The sequence below is a fragment of the Gekko japonicus genome, unplaced genomic scaffold (assembly GCF_001447785.1).
Source record: "Gekko japonicus isolate JY-2015 unplaced genomic scaffold, Gekko_japonicus_V1.1 scaffold834, whole genome shotgun sequence".
Classification (NCBI taxonomy): Eukaryota; Metazoa; Chordata; class Lepidosauria; order Squamata; family Gekkonidae; genus Gekko; species Gekko japonicus.
Genome location: NW_015165855.1, coordinates 593724 through 609247, shown reverse-complemented (window position 1 = coordinate 609247; position 15524 = coordinate 593724). Strand labels below are relative to the sequence as shown.

At 43.0% G+C, this 15524-nt stretch overlaps 1 protein-coding gene and 2 pseudogenes across 1 annotated transcript; all 3 read left to right on the top strand.

Moving 5' to 3' along the window:
• The first annotated feature begins 357 nt into the window (after window positions 1-357).
• On the top strand, window positions 358-4227 carry LOC107110370 (annotated as a pseudogene).
• Window positions 4228-5901: 1674 nt separating this feature from the next.
• LOC107110369 lies at window positions 5902-11143 on the top strand (annotated as a pseudogene).
• A 1529-nt stretch (window positions 11144-12672) lies between these two features.
• Window positions 12673-15099, top strand: LOC107110368 (protocadherin gamma-B1-like). The gene has a single exon (XM_015411149.1). The coding sequence runs from the start codon at window positions 12673-12675 to the stop codon at window positions 15097-15099; it is 2427 nt and encodes an 808-aa protein (XP_015266635.1).
• Window positions 15100-15524: the final 425 nt, after the last annotated feature.

Genomic DNA, 15524 nt, shown 5'->3' with positions numbered 1-15524 from the left:
CATTTGCACAAGAATCAGCAGTCACTCTGCACAGAGTCACTTCGGGAACCACAAAAACAAATGTTCCATTAGTCATTTTTGTTTTTCATTTGCACAACAAGAGTCATCATACATCTGGTCTCATCATGTGGGAGCTCACATGATCAAATTCTCCTGCATAACTCTTCCCAAAAATCTTCCAGATAGAAAACCATATATCAGAAAGTCTTCCATACTGAGGCTCTGTTTATTCTGCTTCACTATAATTTACTTTGTTTCATTAGGAAAGCTATTTGTGCACTATATGAGTTGAGGAGGGACAGGAGAACTAGGATCAGTTAAGAAGTCTGGTACGCTGTGAGCTCCTCTGAAATCAACATGGAAGTAACAGGTGCAATACCCCATGCCAGTAGAATTAGAACAAAAAATAATAATGGGATAAAAGTGGGGTATCAGAGAATATCACAATCATTGCATTTAAAAAAAACCCTGATGTAGACAGAGGGAATGAATCGTTAAAACAACAGAAGCTTTCCAACGATTCCCCCCCTAAGATCAAATCCAGTTGTTTTTTCTTTAAGTGGACAAGAAAGCAACTCTTGCAGTTCTCTGTTTGAACCTCAGTGTGTCACTGTTGGCCAACATGGCAGCCCAAAAGTGTCTGATGCATCCTTAGCATATGATTGCTTCAAACAATGCTGTATCTATTGGAGAAACTGCAGAGAACAGGGACGCAACAATCCTGCTGAGAAGCGAAAACAAAACCAGGGATGGCCTGTGAAAATTGAGCTTCAAGGCAAGATTCTTCCATCCTGTGATTGACTGCACCCAGAAGAGAATTTGATCTGATCTGGAGAGGAAAAGGAGACTGCTCGTTTATTGAAAGCTGTATGGAGAGAAGGCAGAGAGAAAATGGCCAGGCACACCGAAGGCAAGTACTGCTTCTCTCCTTATTGTCTTTGTGCTGCTGGGCTGCTTCAGAGCCGGTTCGGTATTCAGTGCCTGAAGAGATACCGAAGGGTTCTGTTGTGGGGAATCTGGCCAAGGATTTGGGACTGAATGCTAGAGAACTAACTAAACACAATCTGCATGCTGTCTCTGTGACTAAAATGCAGTATTTCAGTATCAATGCAGAGAATGGAAACCTCTATGTGAATGACAGAATAGACAGGGAGGGAATTTGTGGCAAGAATCCACTTTGCCTTGTAAATTTTGAGGCAGTGATAGAAAACCCTCTCAATGTTTTTCACATAACTGTGGCAATTCAGGACATTAATGATCATGCACCACAGTTCCTCAGAGGCAATATCTACTTGGAGACGAGTGAACTAACATTACCAGGCACCAGATTTCTTCTTGGGAAAGCCGAAGATCCTGACATTGGAAGGAACTCTGTGCAGAATTACCAGCTGAGTCTCAATCAGTATTTTAGCTTGGAAATTAAAGACAGTCAGGATGGAAATAAATTTGCAGATTTAATACTACAGAAACCACTGGATCGGGAAAATGAACATACCATCCACTTGATCCTAACAGCCATGGATGGGGGTGAACCTATAAAAACTGGCACCACTCAAATATGGGTGAATGTCACTGATGTCAATGACAACCCACCCATCTTTAGTCAAGAGTCCTATAAAGTCAGCTTACAAGAGAAAGCACCTCTTGGGTCTTCTGTTCTCCAAGTTGCAGCTTCTGATAATGATGAAGGTACAAATGCCCAAATCAGATACCATTTTAGCAATTTAGAAGCAGATGGCCAAGAGAAATTCAGCCTGGATCCAATCAGTGGCACAATTCTTCTTGTGGGGCTTTTGGACTTTGAAGAAACAAATGAATATACTATGACAGTTGCAGCAAAAGATGGTGGAGGACTGGTAACTCATTGCAAAGTTGACATAAGCATTCTTGATGAGAATGATAATTCACCGGAAGTGAGCTTAGCCTCTCTGTTCAGCCCAATACCTGAAGATTCCCTTTCTGGAACTCTTATTGCTCTGATCAATGTAAATGACAAAGATACTGGAGATAATGGTAAGGTTACTTGCAGCATACAAAACGATTTGCCCTTTAAAATTCTATCGTCATCTAATAATTTCTATAAACTCGTTTTGGACAGACCTCTGGACAGAGAAAGAACACCAGGTTACAATATCACAATCACTGCTACTGACCAAGGGACACCTCCACTCTCTACACAGAAAACCATCTCACTACTTATTTCGGATATCAATGACAATGCCCCTACTTTTGAGAAATCTTCCTATACTATCTATATTCCAGAAAACAATCCCTCTGGTGCTTCTGTTTTCACAGTCAAAGCCTTAGACCCAGATGTAGATAAAAATTCACGAATCACATATTCCATTCTCCACAGTAACATTGAGGAGCTCCCCATCTCTTCGTATATCTCCATTAACTCTCAGACTGGTGCTCTCCATGCCCAGAGGTCCTTTGACTACGAACAGTTCAGAGAGTTCCAGCTTCAAGTGAGGGCCCAAGATGGTGGTTCTCCCCCTCTCAGCAGCAATGTCACAGTGAGGGTGTTCATTCTGGATCGGAATGACAACAGCCCATGGATCTTGTCCCCTTCACAAGAAGCCAAGGGCTCAGCCTTATTTGAGATGGTACCTCGTTCTGCTGAGGCAGGATATCTGGTCACAAAGGTGGTGGCCGTGGATGCTGATTCTGGACACAACGCCTGGCTTTCCTACCATGTCATTCAAGCCACTGAACCAGGATTCTTCACTGTTGGTTCTCACACTGGAGAAATCAGGACAGCAAGGGCCTTTGTGGAGTAAGATGCTGCAAAACAGAAACTGGTCGTCTTGGTGAAGGATAATGGCCAGCCGTCTCTCTCAGCCACCGTGACTCTGAACTTGGTGTTTGCTGAGAACTTTCAGGAGGCCCTTCCAGAAATGAAGACCCAGTCCATCAGTCCTGACTATCAGTCAGACCTGCAGTTCTACCTGGTGCTGGCCCTGGCTTTGATGTCATTCTTGTTCCTCTTGACGGTGATCCTGGCCATTCTGATGAAGCTTCGACGATCAGGGAATCCCAAGTTCCTTCAGTGCTTTGCTCCTGTTCCTCATTCAAATGCTGGAGCCATCTTCCCACCCAACTTTGAAGATGGGACTTTGCCTTATTCCTACCAGCTGTGCCTGTCCTCAGAATCCAGGAAGAATGAGTTCACTTTCTTAGCTCCCAACGTTCAGATTGCAGAGAATGTTCTCTGCAGTAATAAGTCTGGTGTACCTTTCACGGGTGATGGAGGAAACTATTTAAATTCTAACTTGGAAGACAGTGACAAGGTAAGCTTCCTTTTCAATTTTTTTGGGGGTGGTGGTGCATTTTCACATCACCCAGAGCCCGGTGTAAGCTGTGATAGGGCAATTAAATGATGATGATGATGATGATGATGATGATGATGATGATGATGATGATAAGTCACTTAGTAACAGCTGGTCAATGTAAATAGCTCTCAAATTGCGGTCAACTTATGGTAACTCCAGAAAGGGGCTTTCAAGTCAAGTAAGAAGCAGAGGCGATTTACTAGTGTCTTCCTCTACAGACTCTTCCTTGGAGGTCTCCCTTCCACGTAGATCTGATGAGATCAGGCTATAACAGCCTAGTAACTCCTTACCACAACTGAAATGGAAATATTTGCTTTTAGTAGTATGGTTCTCATTTTGGGAAGTTTTCTTCAGAAAAAACATTGGTTTAGCCTTCATGTTTCATCACATTCATAAAATATCCTCTGTTTTTGTTCCACTTGAGGCATTTGCTCCGTGAATGAGGCCAGGAAATCGGAGCCATTATTCTTGTGTGGCTCTGCAGTTGCAAGACTTCTGGCAGGGTGTGGTGAAGCTGGGTTGCATTGACATTAAAGGACTATGACAACCTCTCTTTCAACATGAGCTGCTTAAGGGGAAATATGAATACAATGCACACATTGTCCGAGTCTCCTATGCCTAGTTCAGCATCTATATCCAATATTTGATAACTGCTCCATTTCTTTCTACACCTTGTACCTAAGTAATGACTTCCGTATGCAGATAAGCCATTACAGAGCTCATATCAAAAGCAGAACTTTTATACTGCCTTGCACATTATTCTTTTCAGATGAGAGCTCACAAATCAATCATTGTGTTATCAAATGCTGAGAAAATAAAAGCTCAAAAGATGTTCATACAAGTTCCCATAAGGCCTACAGTTAACAGAACATTTATGGCACCTACTGTAGTGTAACCTTTTAAAATGGAGATGCCAATCACTGACCCTGGATGTTTATACATACGGGGCTGTATCGGAACTTAAGACCCTCCTGTATACTCAGAAAAATGCACATGGATCTTAACTGTACCATTGCAGATAGTGGGGTGGGATTGCATACTGAAGTGGTCTCCTTCCCTCCACATGTAAAGCTATCATATTAAAGTGTACTAGTTTACAATCCTCCCTCACACATTCTAAGTGCAGGACATTTTTTTTCTTGAGGACATTTAGATTTGCCCACCTGTATTTTGATATGGTATAGTCATGGGAGAGCTGTGCCACATACTCTTTCTGAATGTGTAGATTGTGTAGTAATACTAATGCATGATGACTTGAGAAGTGCTCCTTCTTCTACTTTCAGTATTCCACAACATTAATCTAGGATCCCAGTGTTTACAATTTGGACTTCTGTGAATTTGACAGACATTTGTAGGGTCAGTATCTTAACAAGGAAGTGAGGATCATTTTAATTGTTTTTTTTTTCAGTAACAAATTTGGGTATATTTATTTATTCCTGGCCTTTCTTTTCTAAACGGTTGATGATGGAAAAGCTTTGTGTGAAAGAAAATATTTTTCAGCATCCATGAGATACTCATTATATAGATATTACAAGCCTTTTTTAAAAGATTCCAAACAGGGTGTGGGGTTCTGTTTACTAATAATACCGTTTAAACAGAGTGAGAATTCTACATTTATTGTTTGTGAGTTTTCATCTGGAGTGATTTTTCACTGCATGTCGAGAAAAGAGTTGAACACTGCTTACTTTATTACAGACCTATGCTACTTAACTGACTCTAGCAATTTCCATAAAATATGTTGTCTTCGGCTTTCCATAAAGGTTATCCTTATTTCCACTAGGGTTATCAAGACTCATTTAAGTGCACAGACTTTTATGTATAGGCCTCAGATGACATATGTATCCAAGTTTTCAATGCCCGCCTCCAAACCCATTGGCATACATGTATTTGCAGAGGTGAGCTTATCACTGAATGTACCCTTGGCTTCAAAGCTACTGTGCAATGTATGAAATTACCATTGAAGTATGTAAAGAACTGCATTAATTTACTACAAAAAGTTGCAAGTATTGGAGGTCTCTTACATCAGTTCCTCAGACACTGGGTAGAACAGGACAGAAATGAACTGTTGCTTGTTCTCTATTGCTAATAATATTCTAATGAACTTGCGTTGATGCTTCTCCTGTCAATAAAAAGTGCTTAAAAAATTATACAGCTATAGTATTAGTCAAATAAAAAAATGTATAGGATACTCTTCCTGAAATGCTTGCCAGGTAAGCATGAACAAAGTAAAATAGACTTTCCATGTTTTTCACTTGATAAAGAGAACAGTTGCAATTCTCCCTCTGAGACTCAGAGTGGCGCTGTTGGCCAAAGTAGAAATCATACTGGCTAATCTTTGGTGCTCTGTTCAGTCACAGACTGCAGATCCGGGGAGGTAGCAGAACAAAGAGACATCCAGACGCTTTTGCTGAGAAACGGTAGATACTGCAAGCTAGACAGAATAGGCAGGAACCAGTATCAAGGTTTATACTTCCTTACTGTGGATGTCTGTATTCTGAAGGGAGACTGGAAATCTTCAGTTTATTGGAGTATGCAAAACAGGAATAAAGCCCATTTCTCACTAAGTCAGATGGACAGCAGGCACAAAGATTACAGCAGGACTGTAAGAAGGCAAGTACGTCTCCTCTTACTATTGTCTTTGATTAGCAAGACTGCCTCAGAGCAGGTTCGGTATTCCATTCCAGAGGAAATGGAAAAGGGTTCCATTGTGGGGAATCTTGCCAAAGATTTGGGGCTGAACACTGGAGAAATAGAAAATCGCAATTTGCATGCCCTTGCTCTAGATAAAAAGCAATATTTTGCTGTCAATGTGAAAAATGGAAATCTAAATATAAATAGCAGGATTGATAGAGAGGAAATATGTGGGGGAAATGCACTCTGCCATATCAATTTTGACATTATGACTGAAAATCCTATGAATATTTTCCATGTAACTGTAACAGTCCAGGACATTAATGATAATGCTCCACAATTCTTAAATGGAGATATCAAGATAGAGGCAAGTGAACTCTCTATACCAGGTGCCACATTTCATCTTGGGAAAGCTGCAGATCCTGATATTGGGATGAACTCTGTCCAGAATTATCAGCTCAGCCAAAACCACTATTTTGTTCTAGAAGTTAGAGAGGGAGAAGATGGAAGTAAATATGCTGAACTGGTGCTGAATAAACAGTTGGATCGGGAAAGTGAAAGTAGTTTCCATTTAACCCTTTTGGCTGTAGATGGAGGGAAGCCTGCCAAAACTGGGACAGCCAAAATTTTGATAAATGTAATTGATGTCAACGACAACCCACCTGTCTTCACTCAAAAAGTATACAAGGTCAACCTGAAAGAAAATGCTCCAAAAGGATCTTCATTGGTACAGGTAAAAGCCACTGACAGAGATGAAGGGTCCAATGCCCAGATCATCTATAGCTTTAGCAGTATTGATAAAAGTGATCACCAGAAATTCCATTTGAATCCACAGGATGGGGCAATCACAGTTATGGAAACACTGGACTTTGAGGAAGCGGAGAAATATTCTGTAGTTGTAGAAGCCAAGGATGGAGGGGGATTAGTGGCTCACTGCAATGTTGAAATAAAGATAGTAGATGAGAATGACAATGCCCCAGAAATCCTTCTGGTCTCATCCTCCAGCCCAATACCTGAAGATTCTACATCTGGGACTCTGGTAGCTCTCATCCATGTAAAAGACAGAGATTCAGGAGAAAATGGAAACGTAGTTTGTCATTTAGTAAGTAATTTGCCATTTCAAATTATCTCAACATCCAATAACTACTATAAGGTGCTTACAGATGGTGTGCTGGACAGGGAAAATACTCCTGAGTATAATATCACAATCACAGCCACAGACCAAGGCAAACCTCCTCTTTCTACACTGAAGACCATTGCAACATTGAGGACCTGCCTCTCTCCTCTTATGTCTCCATTAACTCTGAGACTGGGATTGTTTATGCACAGCGCTCCTTTGACTACGAACAATTCAGGGAGTTCCAACTTCAAGTGAAGGCCCAAGATGGAGGTTCTCCTCCCCTCAGCAGCAATGTCACAGTGGAAGTGTTTATTGTGGACCAGAATGACAACAGCCCTCAGATCCTCTACCCTTCCAAAGGAGTGGAAGGTTCAGGTTTGTTTGAGATTATACCCCGTTCAGCCGATGCAGATTATCTGGTGACCAAGGTGGTAGCGGTGGATGCTGACTCTGGACACAATGCCTGGCTCTCCTACCACCTGCTTCAGGCCACTGAGCCAGGGCTCTTCATAGTTGGACACCATACAGGTGAGATCAGGACATCCCGAACATTTTTGGAAAGGGATGCTGTGAAGCAGAGGGTGGTCATTTTAGTGAAGGATAATGGGCACCCATCACTATCTGCTACAGTGACTCTGAACATGGTGTTTGCAGAGAACTTCCAAGAGGCCCTTCCAGAAATGAAGACCCAGTCCATCAGTCCTGACTATCAGTCTGATCTGCAGTTCTATCTGGTGCTGGCCTTGGCTTTGATCTCCTTCTTGTTCCTCTTGACGGTGATTCTGGCCATTCTGATGAAGCTTCGACGATCAGGAAATCCCAAATTCCTACAGTGCTTTGGTCCCGTCCCCCACTCAAACAACGGTATTATATTTCCACCCAACTATGAAGAGGGGACACTGCCTTATTCTTATCAACTTTGCTTATCATCTGAATCCCGGATACAGGAATATGCCTTTCCAGCAAGCAGTGTTCTAACTGCAGAGAACATTTCTTCTAAGAATAAGTCTGAGGCCCTTTTGACAGCCAGTGAGGGAAATGTCCTTAATTGTGAGATGGATAAATCTGATACGGTAAGTTTATTTTCACTATAGACATTTTGACTGTTAATGTAAATGGCCACTTGTATAGTCATATGTAGATGAGTTCCCCCTACAAGCAATATAGTTTAATCTCTTAGCTTCTAATTGATCCTTACTAGATTTGGCGATTTTCATTGCTTCAGCTTTACTGAAGGATACTTAATGTTTGAATACCTCAGAGCAATGCTCTTTAATAAGAAAGTAGATAATGCTGTATTTATTTTATTTATTAAATTAGTTGTTTGTTTTCTGATGCCCTTTCCCGAGAGCGTGGGGCTCAGGGCAGTTCACAACATTTTGGTTCAATGCAGTGTAAAATAAGTTGAAACAATAAAAACACAATATTTAAAACATTCAGAACATTTAAATAGTCATGCTGGCATTCAGTCATGGGGGGATGGTGCCAGGCAAATGTAAGAAACTGTCACTAGCCTCAATTAAAGGCCTGGCGGAACATCTCTGCCTTACCTGCCCTGCAAAACTTTAATAGATCAGACAGGCCACAAATGTCACTCGACACAGAGTTCCACCAGGCTGGGGTCAGGGCAGAGAAGGCCCTGTCCCTGGTCGAGGCTATCCGGATATCTTTTGGGCTGGGACCACCAGAGGGTTCTTATCCGCTGATCAGGGGTCGTTTCGTAGAAAAAGAGCTAGGGGAACTCATTAGCATAACTCATTAGCATATGCCACACCCCCTGACACGAGGGGCCCGGCGGTGGACCTGCAAGGCCGGCGGGAGTGCGAGGAAGCCCCGCCAAAGCCCTCCCTGGCCCCAGGCAGGCAGGGGTGGGGAGAGGCGGGGAGGAAGCAACTTACCCTCCCTCTTCTCCTGCCTCCTCCTGGCTGAATGAGGGCCGGAAGCGGGGTGGCCGGAAGCAGGGAGTGGGGCTTCGTTGTGTGCCCCGCCCCCCGCACCTCACCAGGGGGAACTGTGATCCCCCGCGATCCCCCCCGAATCGACCTCTGCCACTGATCATAACGCCATTTGGGAGATGACCTGGGAGAGGAGTTCCCAAAGGTATGTAGGTCCCTGAACATTAAGGGCTTTAAAGGTAAGCCCCAAAACATTGAATCTGATCTGGTATTCAACCGGCAGCCAATGCAGTTCGCGCAGCACTGGATGTATGTACGCCCTCCATGGGGTCCCTGTAAGAACCTGCGCTGCCACTTTTTGTACCAGTTGGAGCTTCCAGGTCAATTTCAAGGGTAGCCCTACATAAAGCGAGTTACAGTAATCCAGCCTGGAGGTGACCATTGCATGGATTTCTATGGCAAGGTCAGGTCGAGACAGATAGGGGGCCAGATGTCTGACTTGGTGCAGTTGGAAAAATGCCCCCTGGACAACATTAGCAATCTGGGCCTCCATAGATATAGTGCGGTTCAAGATCACCCCCAGATTCCTGATGGTAGGTGCTGGTGTCAAAGGCACCCTGTCAAGGGCTGGGAGTTGACTCCCCAATCCTGAGTCACACACACACACCCCAGCCACAGAACCTCCATCTTAGTTGGATTCAGCTTCAGCCGGCTTTGCCTCAAGCATCCCACTACAGCCTCCAAACCCTTGGCCAGATTTTTGGGGGCAAGTCTGGACGGCCGTCCATCAGCAGATATTGCTAGGTGTCATCATCATAATATTGGTGATGCCCAAGCCCAAAACTCTGAACCAGCTGGGCATGTAGATATTAAACAGCATTAGGGATAGGATCTCCCCCTGAGGCACTCCACATTCTAGTTGACATCTCCCACCCAGCACCACCCTCTGTCCCCACCCTTGGAGAAATGAGATCAGCCACTTCAAGACTGTCCCACGGACTCCTACGTCAGCAAGGTGGTGGATCAAGAGATCCTGACTGACCATGTCAAACACTGCTGTAAGATCTAACAATATCAGCAGCACTGACCCACTTCAGTCCAGCTGCCTACGAAGGTCCTCCGTAAGGGTGACCAATGCTGTCTCTGTCTCATGGCCAGAGCGGAAACCAGACTGGAATGGGCCCATTGTTTTATATCCATTGTTTTATATATGTTTTTCTTGTTTTTTTAATCATTCTTGAACACTACAATTACTACTACTAATGATAATAATAATCTCAGTAAGACCAGTCCGGTAAATCAGGCCAGTATGTATTTATTTTTTTTACCATTTAGGGATGTATGGGCACACCTTTTTCTTTTGCGTGCTATCTTTATGCTCCTTTTCATCTTGCTCGTTTTCATGCCTGGTGTCCTCAATCTGAATGTGGTGGTTTGACATTTGTATGCCATTCATATGCAATTTATCTTGAACTGATACAAACATGACATTAAAAATGGCATAAATTTAATGGGAAAGGGGGCTGTGAGGAAGGTAGCAATGCTACAAAAGTAGAGCGACAGGGGCAGAGTTGCCAGCTGGCAGGATACTGGGTCATCAGGGGTTAGGGGGTGCCATCATGATGGCAGTCTGGCATCATTTCTGGGGCAATCCCAGAACTCTATCATAGACTTTCTGGTGAATCCTAGAGTGCTGCGCCAACAGTGATTTTCATCTTATTTTTTCCCCTGACACCCTACCAAGCAGCAGTGGGGGTCAAAGTCTGCTGCCAGGAGGTCTCCCACCATAGCAAAAACCTGGCCGGCCTACCTAAGGGTTTTGACTCGCACAAGGAGAAATGAAAACAAAGCAGGGATTTTTCAGCCAGAATAGTAAGGCAGTAACATTCAATAGAATCCCTAATTTTTACGTGGCCGCACAAGTGACCCCACAATGGATGCTAGTGAATTCTGGATGATCTGAAATGAGAATGTAAGAGAAATGTAGAAGTAACGTAGGACATCTGTATAAACTGCACCCATTCCGTATTGAAATAGGGAATAATAGTGCCTTTTCGGTTTAAAATTTCGGTCAGGTAATGAGGAAATGGTTACTCAACCTGGAACAAATGCATTTACCCATTCCGGTGGCAGCCAAAAACATGGAAAAACATGAAGTGTGGTGACTGAGTGGCATTTTTCATTTCAGATGCGGGGATAGTTTGGCATGGGTTGCTGTTATTGGTGGCATGGGCTGCTGTGCTTTGGTTAACATGTAGTTCTACCTCCACTGTTGACTATCAGGGACTAGCAGTGCAATCCTAAACAGGTCTTCTTAGAATCCTACTCAGTTCTATTTAGTCAGGCCCAATCCTTGAAAAGTGCTCTTAGAATGGCAGCCTAAGTGTACATAAACTTCCAAACATGAGAATCCCATTATTTACCATAGTGGGGCTTACGATTTACTCTGATATCTTAAAGAAACTATCTGTGCACCACCCAGAAAAGAGATAGGAGGTCTGTGTATTCTAGGTGTTCAAAGTTTTGGATTGCTGTTGAAATCCTTGAAAAGATTAGATGATTACTTGAACTCTATTTTATTGAACTACTCAATCCCCGATGACTTATTGGTAAATGAAAACCAAAAGTCTAAATTGAAGGAATGGGTATTTAATAAGGATGGGCTTTTGAACCGACATGTGGTGGTAAGTTGCCGTACAGCCCCCTTGTATAAGATCTTTAAAAGAGATCATTGTAGGACTGTATATCTTGAGAAACTAACTACTCTGGAGCTGAGAAGGGCTTTTACTGCCCTAAGGTTCCACGTCATACCCTCAATGGTTTGTATTGGCTGCTTTCTGGGTGCCCCTGCCGCCTCTAGAATATGCCTATGTGGTATGGGTGAAGTGGATGATGTCGAGCATTACATTCTGAGATGTTCATGGCACGAATTATCCTATTGTACCTCTGTATAATAGAATTTCAGAGCAGGATTTGACCGTTTTCTTGCTCTCTGATATTGATGCACATGTTACTAGCAGAATGGCTTTGTTTCCACTGGCAGCAAAAAAGATAAGACTGGATCTAGGACTTACTGCACATTATTGATGTATAATGTTTGTTGTGCTTAGATTTATTTTGTGTTGTTATGGCCAATGGCTAAGACAATAAACTAAACTTGAACATGAACTATTAGGAGGTCTGTGGCTAAGTAGCAATTGGCTGACTTGTGAGATTACAGGTAGGGATCGAGTGAACCGTTTTGGAATGACAGTGGAAACAACAGATATAAATAGCAGCATTCCATATTCCAGGCAGAGAAAACAGCTGGATGACAATGCAGAGATTTCCTTCAGTGTTTGTTTGTAATTCACCAAAATATCAATTGCCTTCTTGGTTACATTTTTATTCAAATGAACAAGCATCCATTGCAGTTCTCCTGGTGAGCCTCAGAGTGTCGCTGTTGACCAATATCATCCCTAAATGGAAGCTGGAAAGCCACAGATATTTGCTATAGCTTTATCAGTGCTGTGCAGACCGGGGAACTCCAACACAAAGGCAGAACAGCATTCCTGAGCCCCCCCCCCAAAAAAAGTCTTGTGGCTTGTACAAATTAAGAAGAAAGACAGATTATTCTTCCTAAGCTTCCCTGCATCTTGAAGAGGATCTGATCTGACCGGAGGGAAAAGAGACAGCTAATTTGTCTGGGATCCAGATGGACAGGAAGCACAAAGGGAATGGCCGGGCTCTGGGAAGGCAAGTACTGCTTCTCTCATTATTGTCTTTCTGCAGCTGGGCTGCTTCAGAGCAGATTCAGTATTCCATACCCGAAGAGATGCCAAAGGGTTCTATTGTGGGTAGCCTTGCCAAGGACTTGGGTCTGAATGCCAGAGAACTAGCACAGCGTAACCTACATGCTGTCTCTGTGGATGATATGCAATATTTCACGATCAGTGCAGAGAATGGAAAACTCTATGTGAACGACAGAATAGACAGGGAAGGGATTTGTGACACAACTATACCTTGTCTTGTTAATTTTGAGGTAGTGGTTGAAAACCCTCTGAATATTTTTCATATCACTGTAGTGATTCAAGACATTAATGATAATGCACCATATTTTGCAAATGAGAACATCAAGTTGGAAGTCAGTGAATCCAGTGCCCTAGGTACAAGATTTCTTCTTGGGAGAGCTGAAGATCCAGACATTGGTATGAATTCTCTTCAGAATTACCAGATCAACCCCAACCAATATTTCAGTGTAGAAGCTAGAGAGAGTAAGGATGGGAAGAAATTTGCAGAGTTAGTACTGCAGAAAACGTTGGATCGTGAAAGGGAACAGTCCTTCCAGTGGACTCTTTTTGCCATTGATGGTGGAGAACCTAGAAAAACTGGAACCATGCAGATACAGATTAATGTCACTGACACTAATGACAATTTTCCTGTTTTCTCAAAAGAACTTTATAGGGCAACTTTGAGGGAAAATATGTCTACTGGATCGTTTCTGCTCCAAATTGTGGCCTCTGATGATGATGTAGGTACAAATGCCCAGATCACATACCATTTCATCAATGTACCAATGAATGGCCAGGAGAAATTCAGCCTGGATCCAATCAATGGCACAATAACTCTAAAAAGCCCATTGGACTTTGAAGAAACCAGAGAATATACGATGACAGCAGCAGCAAAAGATGGAGGAGGATTAGTGACCCACTGCAACATCGAAATAACAGTTCTTGATGAGAATGACAACTCCCCAGAGGTGAATATTGTTTCCCTGTTTAGTCCAGTACCTGAAGATTCCCTTCCTGGAACATTAATTGCCTTGATCAATGTAAAAGACAAAGATACAGGGGACAATGGGAAAGTTACATGCAACCTAGAAAAGCATTTACCTTTCAAGATTATTCCCTCTTCTAATAATTACTATAAGCTGCAGACAGACAGCCCTTTAGACCGAGAAAAGCATTCTGAATACAATATTACAATCACAGCTACTGACCAAGGGACACCTGCACTCTCCACACATAAAACCATCTCATTACTTATTTCAGATATCAATGACAATGCCCCTTCTTTTGAGAAACCATCCTACACCATCTTTGTGCCAGAAAACAATCCTTCTGGTGCTTCCATATTCAGTGTGAAATCCTTGGACCCAGACGTGGACCAAAACTCACGAATCACATATTCCATCCTCCACAGCAACATCAAGGAGCTCCCCATCTCTTCATACATCTCCATTAACTCTGAGACTGGAGCTCTCTATGCCCAGAGGTCCTTTGACTATGAACAGTTCAGAGAGTTCCAGCTTCAAGTGAAAGCTCAAGATGGTGGTTCTCCCCCTCTCAGCAGCAATGTCACAGTGAGGGTGTTCATCATGGATCGGAATGACAACAGCCCATGGATCTTGTCCCCTTCACAAGAAGCCAAGGGCTCAGCCTTATTTGAGATGGTACCTCGTTCTGCTGAGGCAGGATATCTGGTCACAAAGGTGGTGGCCGTGGATGCTGATTCTGGACACAACGCCTGGCTTTCCTACCATGTCATTCAAGCCACTGAACCAGGATTCTTCACTGTTGGTTCTCACACTGGTGAGATCAGGACCGCAAGGGCCTTTGTGGAGAAAGAGGCTGCGAAACAGAAACTGGTCATCTTGGTGAAGGATAATGGGCAGCCGTCTCTCTCAGCCACTGTGACGCTGAACTTGGTGTTTGCTGAGAACTTTCAGGAGGCCCTTCCAGAAATGAAGAACCAGTCCAGTAGCCCAGACTATCAGTCTGACCTGCAGTTCTACCTGGTGTTGTCCTTGGCTGTGATGTCGTTCTTGTTCCTCTTGACGGTGATCCTGGCCATTCTGATGAAGCTTCGAAGATCAGGGAATCCCAAATTCCTGCAGTGCTTTGCTCCTGTTCCCCATTCAAAGGCTGGAGCCATCTTCCCACCCAACTTTGAAGATGGGACTTTGCCTTATTCCTACCAGCTGTGCCTGTCCTCAGAATCCAGGAAGAATGAGTTCACTTTCCTGACTCCCAATGTTCAGATTGCAGACAATATTCTGTGCAACAACACATCTAGTGTGCCTATCCTTAATAATAGAGAAAAAAGTTTAAATTCTGAGATGGAGAGCACGGACAAGGTATAGATTATTATTTTCCTTTCATGACATATTACGTATGGGGTTGGTAAAACTGCTTTGTTTGTTTGACTTTTGCTTGTCTATCACACAGGAAACCAGTGAATATGGGGGATGGTTGTTTTACAGTAGAAAACACGCACACATCACTTCCCAAAGTTTTCTGTGCTTCTTATTAACTTTGTGCACTTTGGTATATATCCTTGCCAACATGCTTCACCTTGTCCTTCTGTGGTTTGGAATGTGCTTTTTAATTAAAATAGCAGGATGGCAGGATATATATATATTGAGGTATTTCAAAAGGAGCCATAAAATGCATTTCGAGCATGTGTTTCAATGGGAATACATTTTCTCGTTTTGAGCATGTATTTCAATGGGTATACATTTTTTTTCAATGATCTACTTTTTATCTTCATGTTCATAAGAAGTAAAAT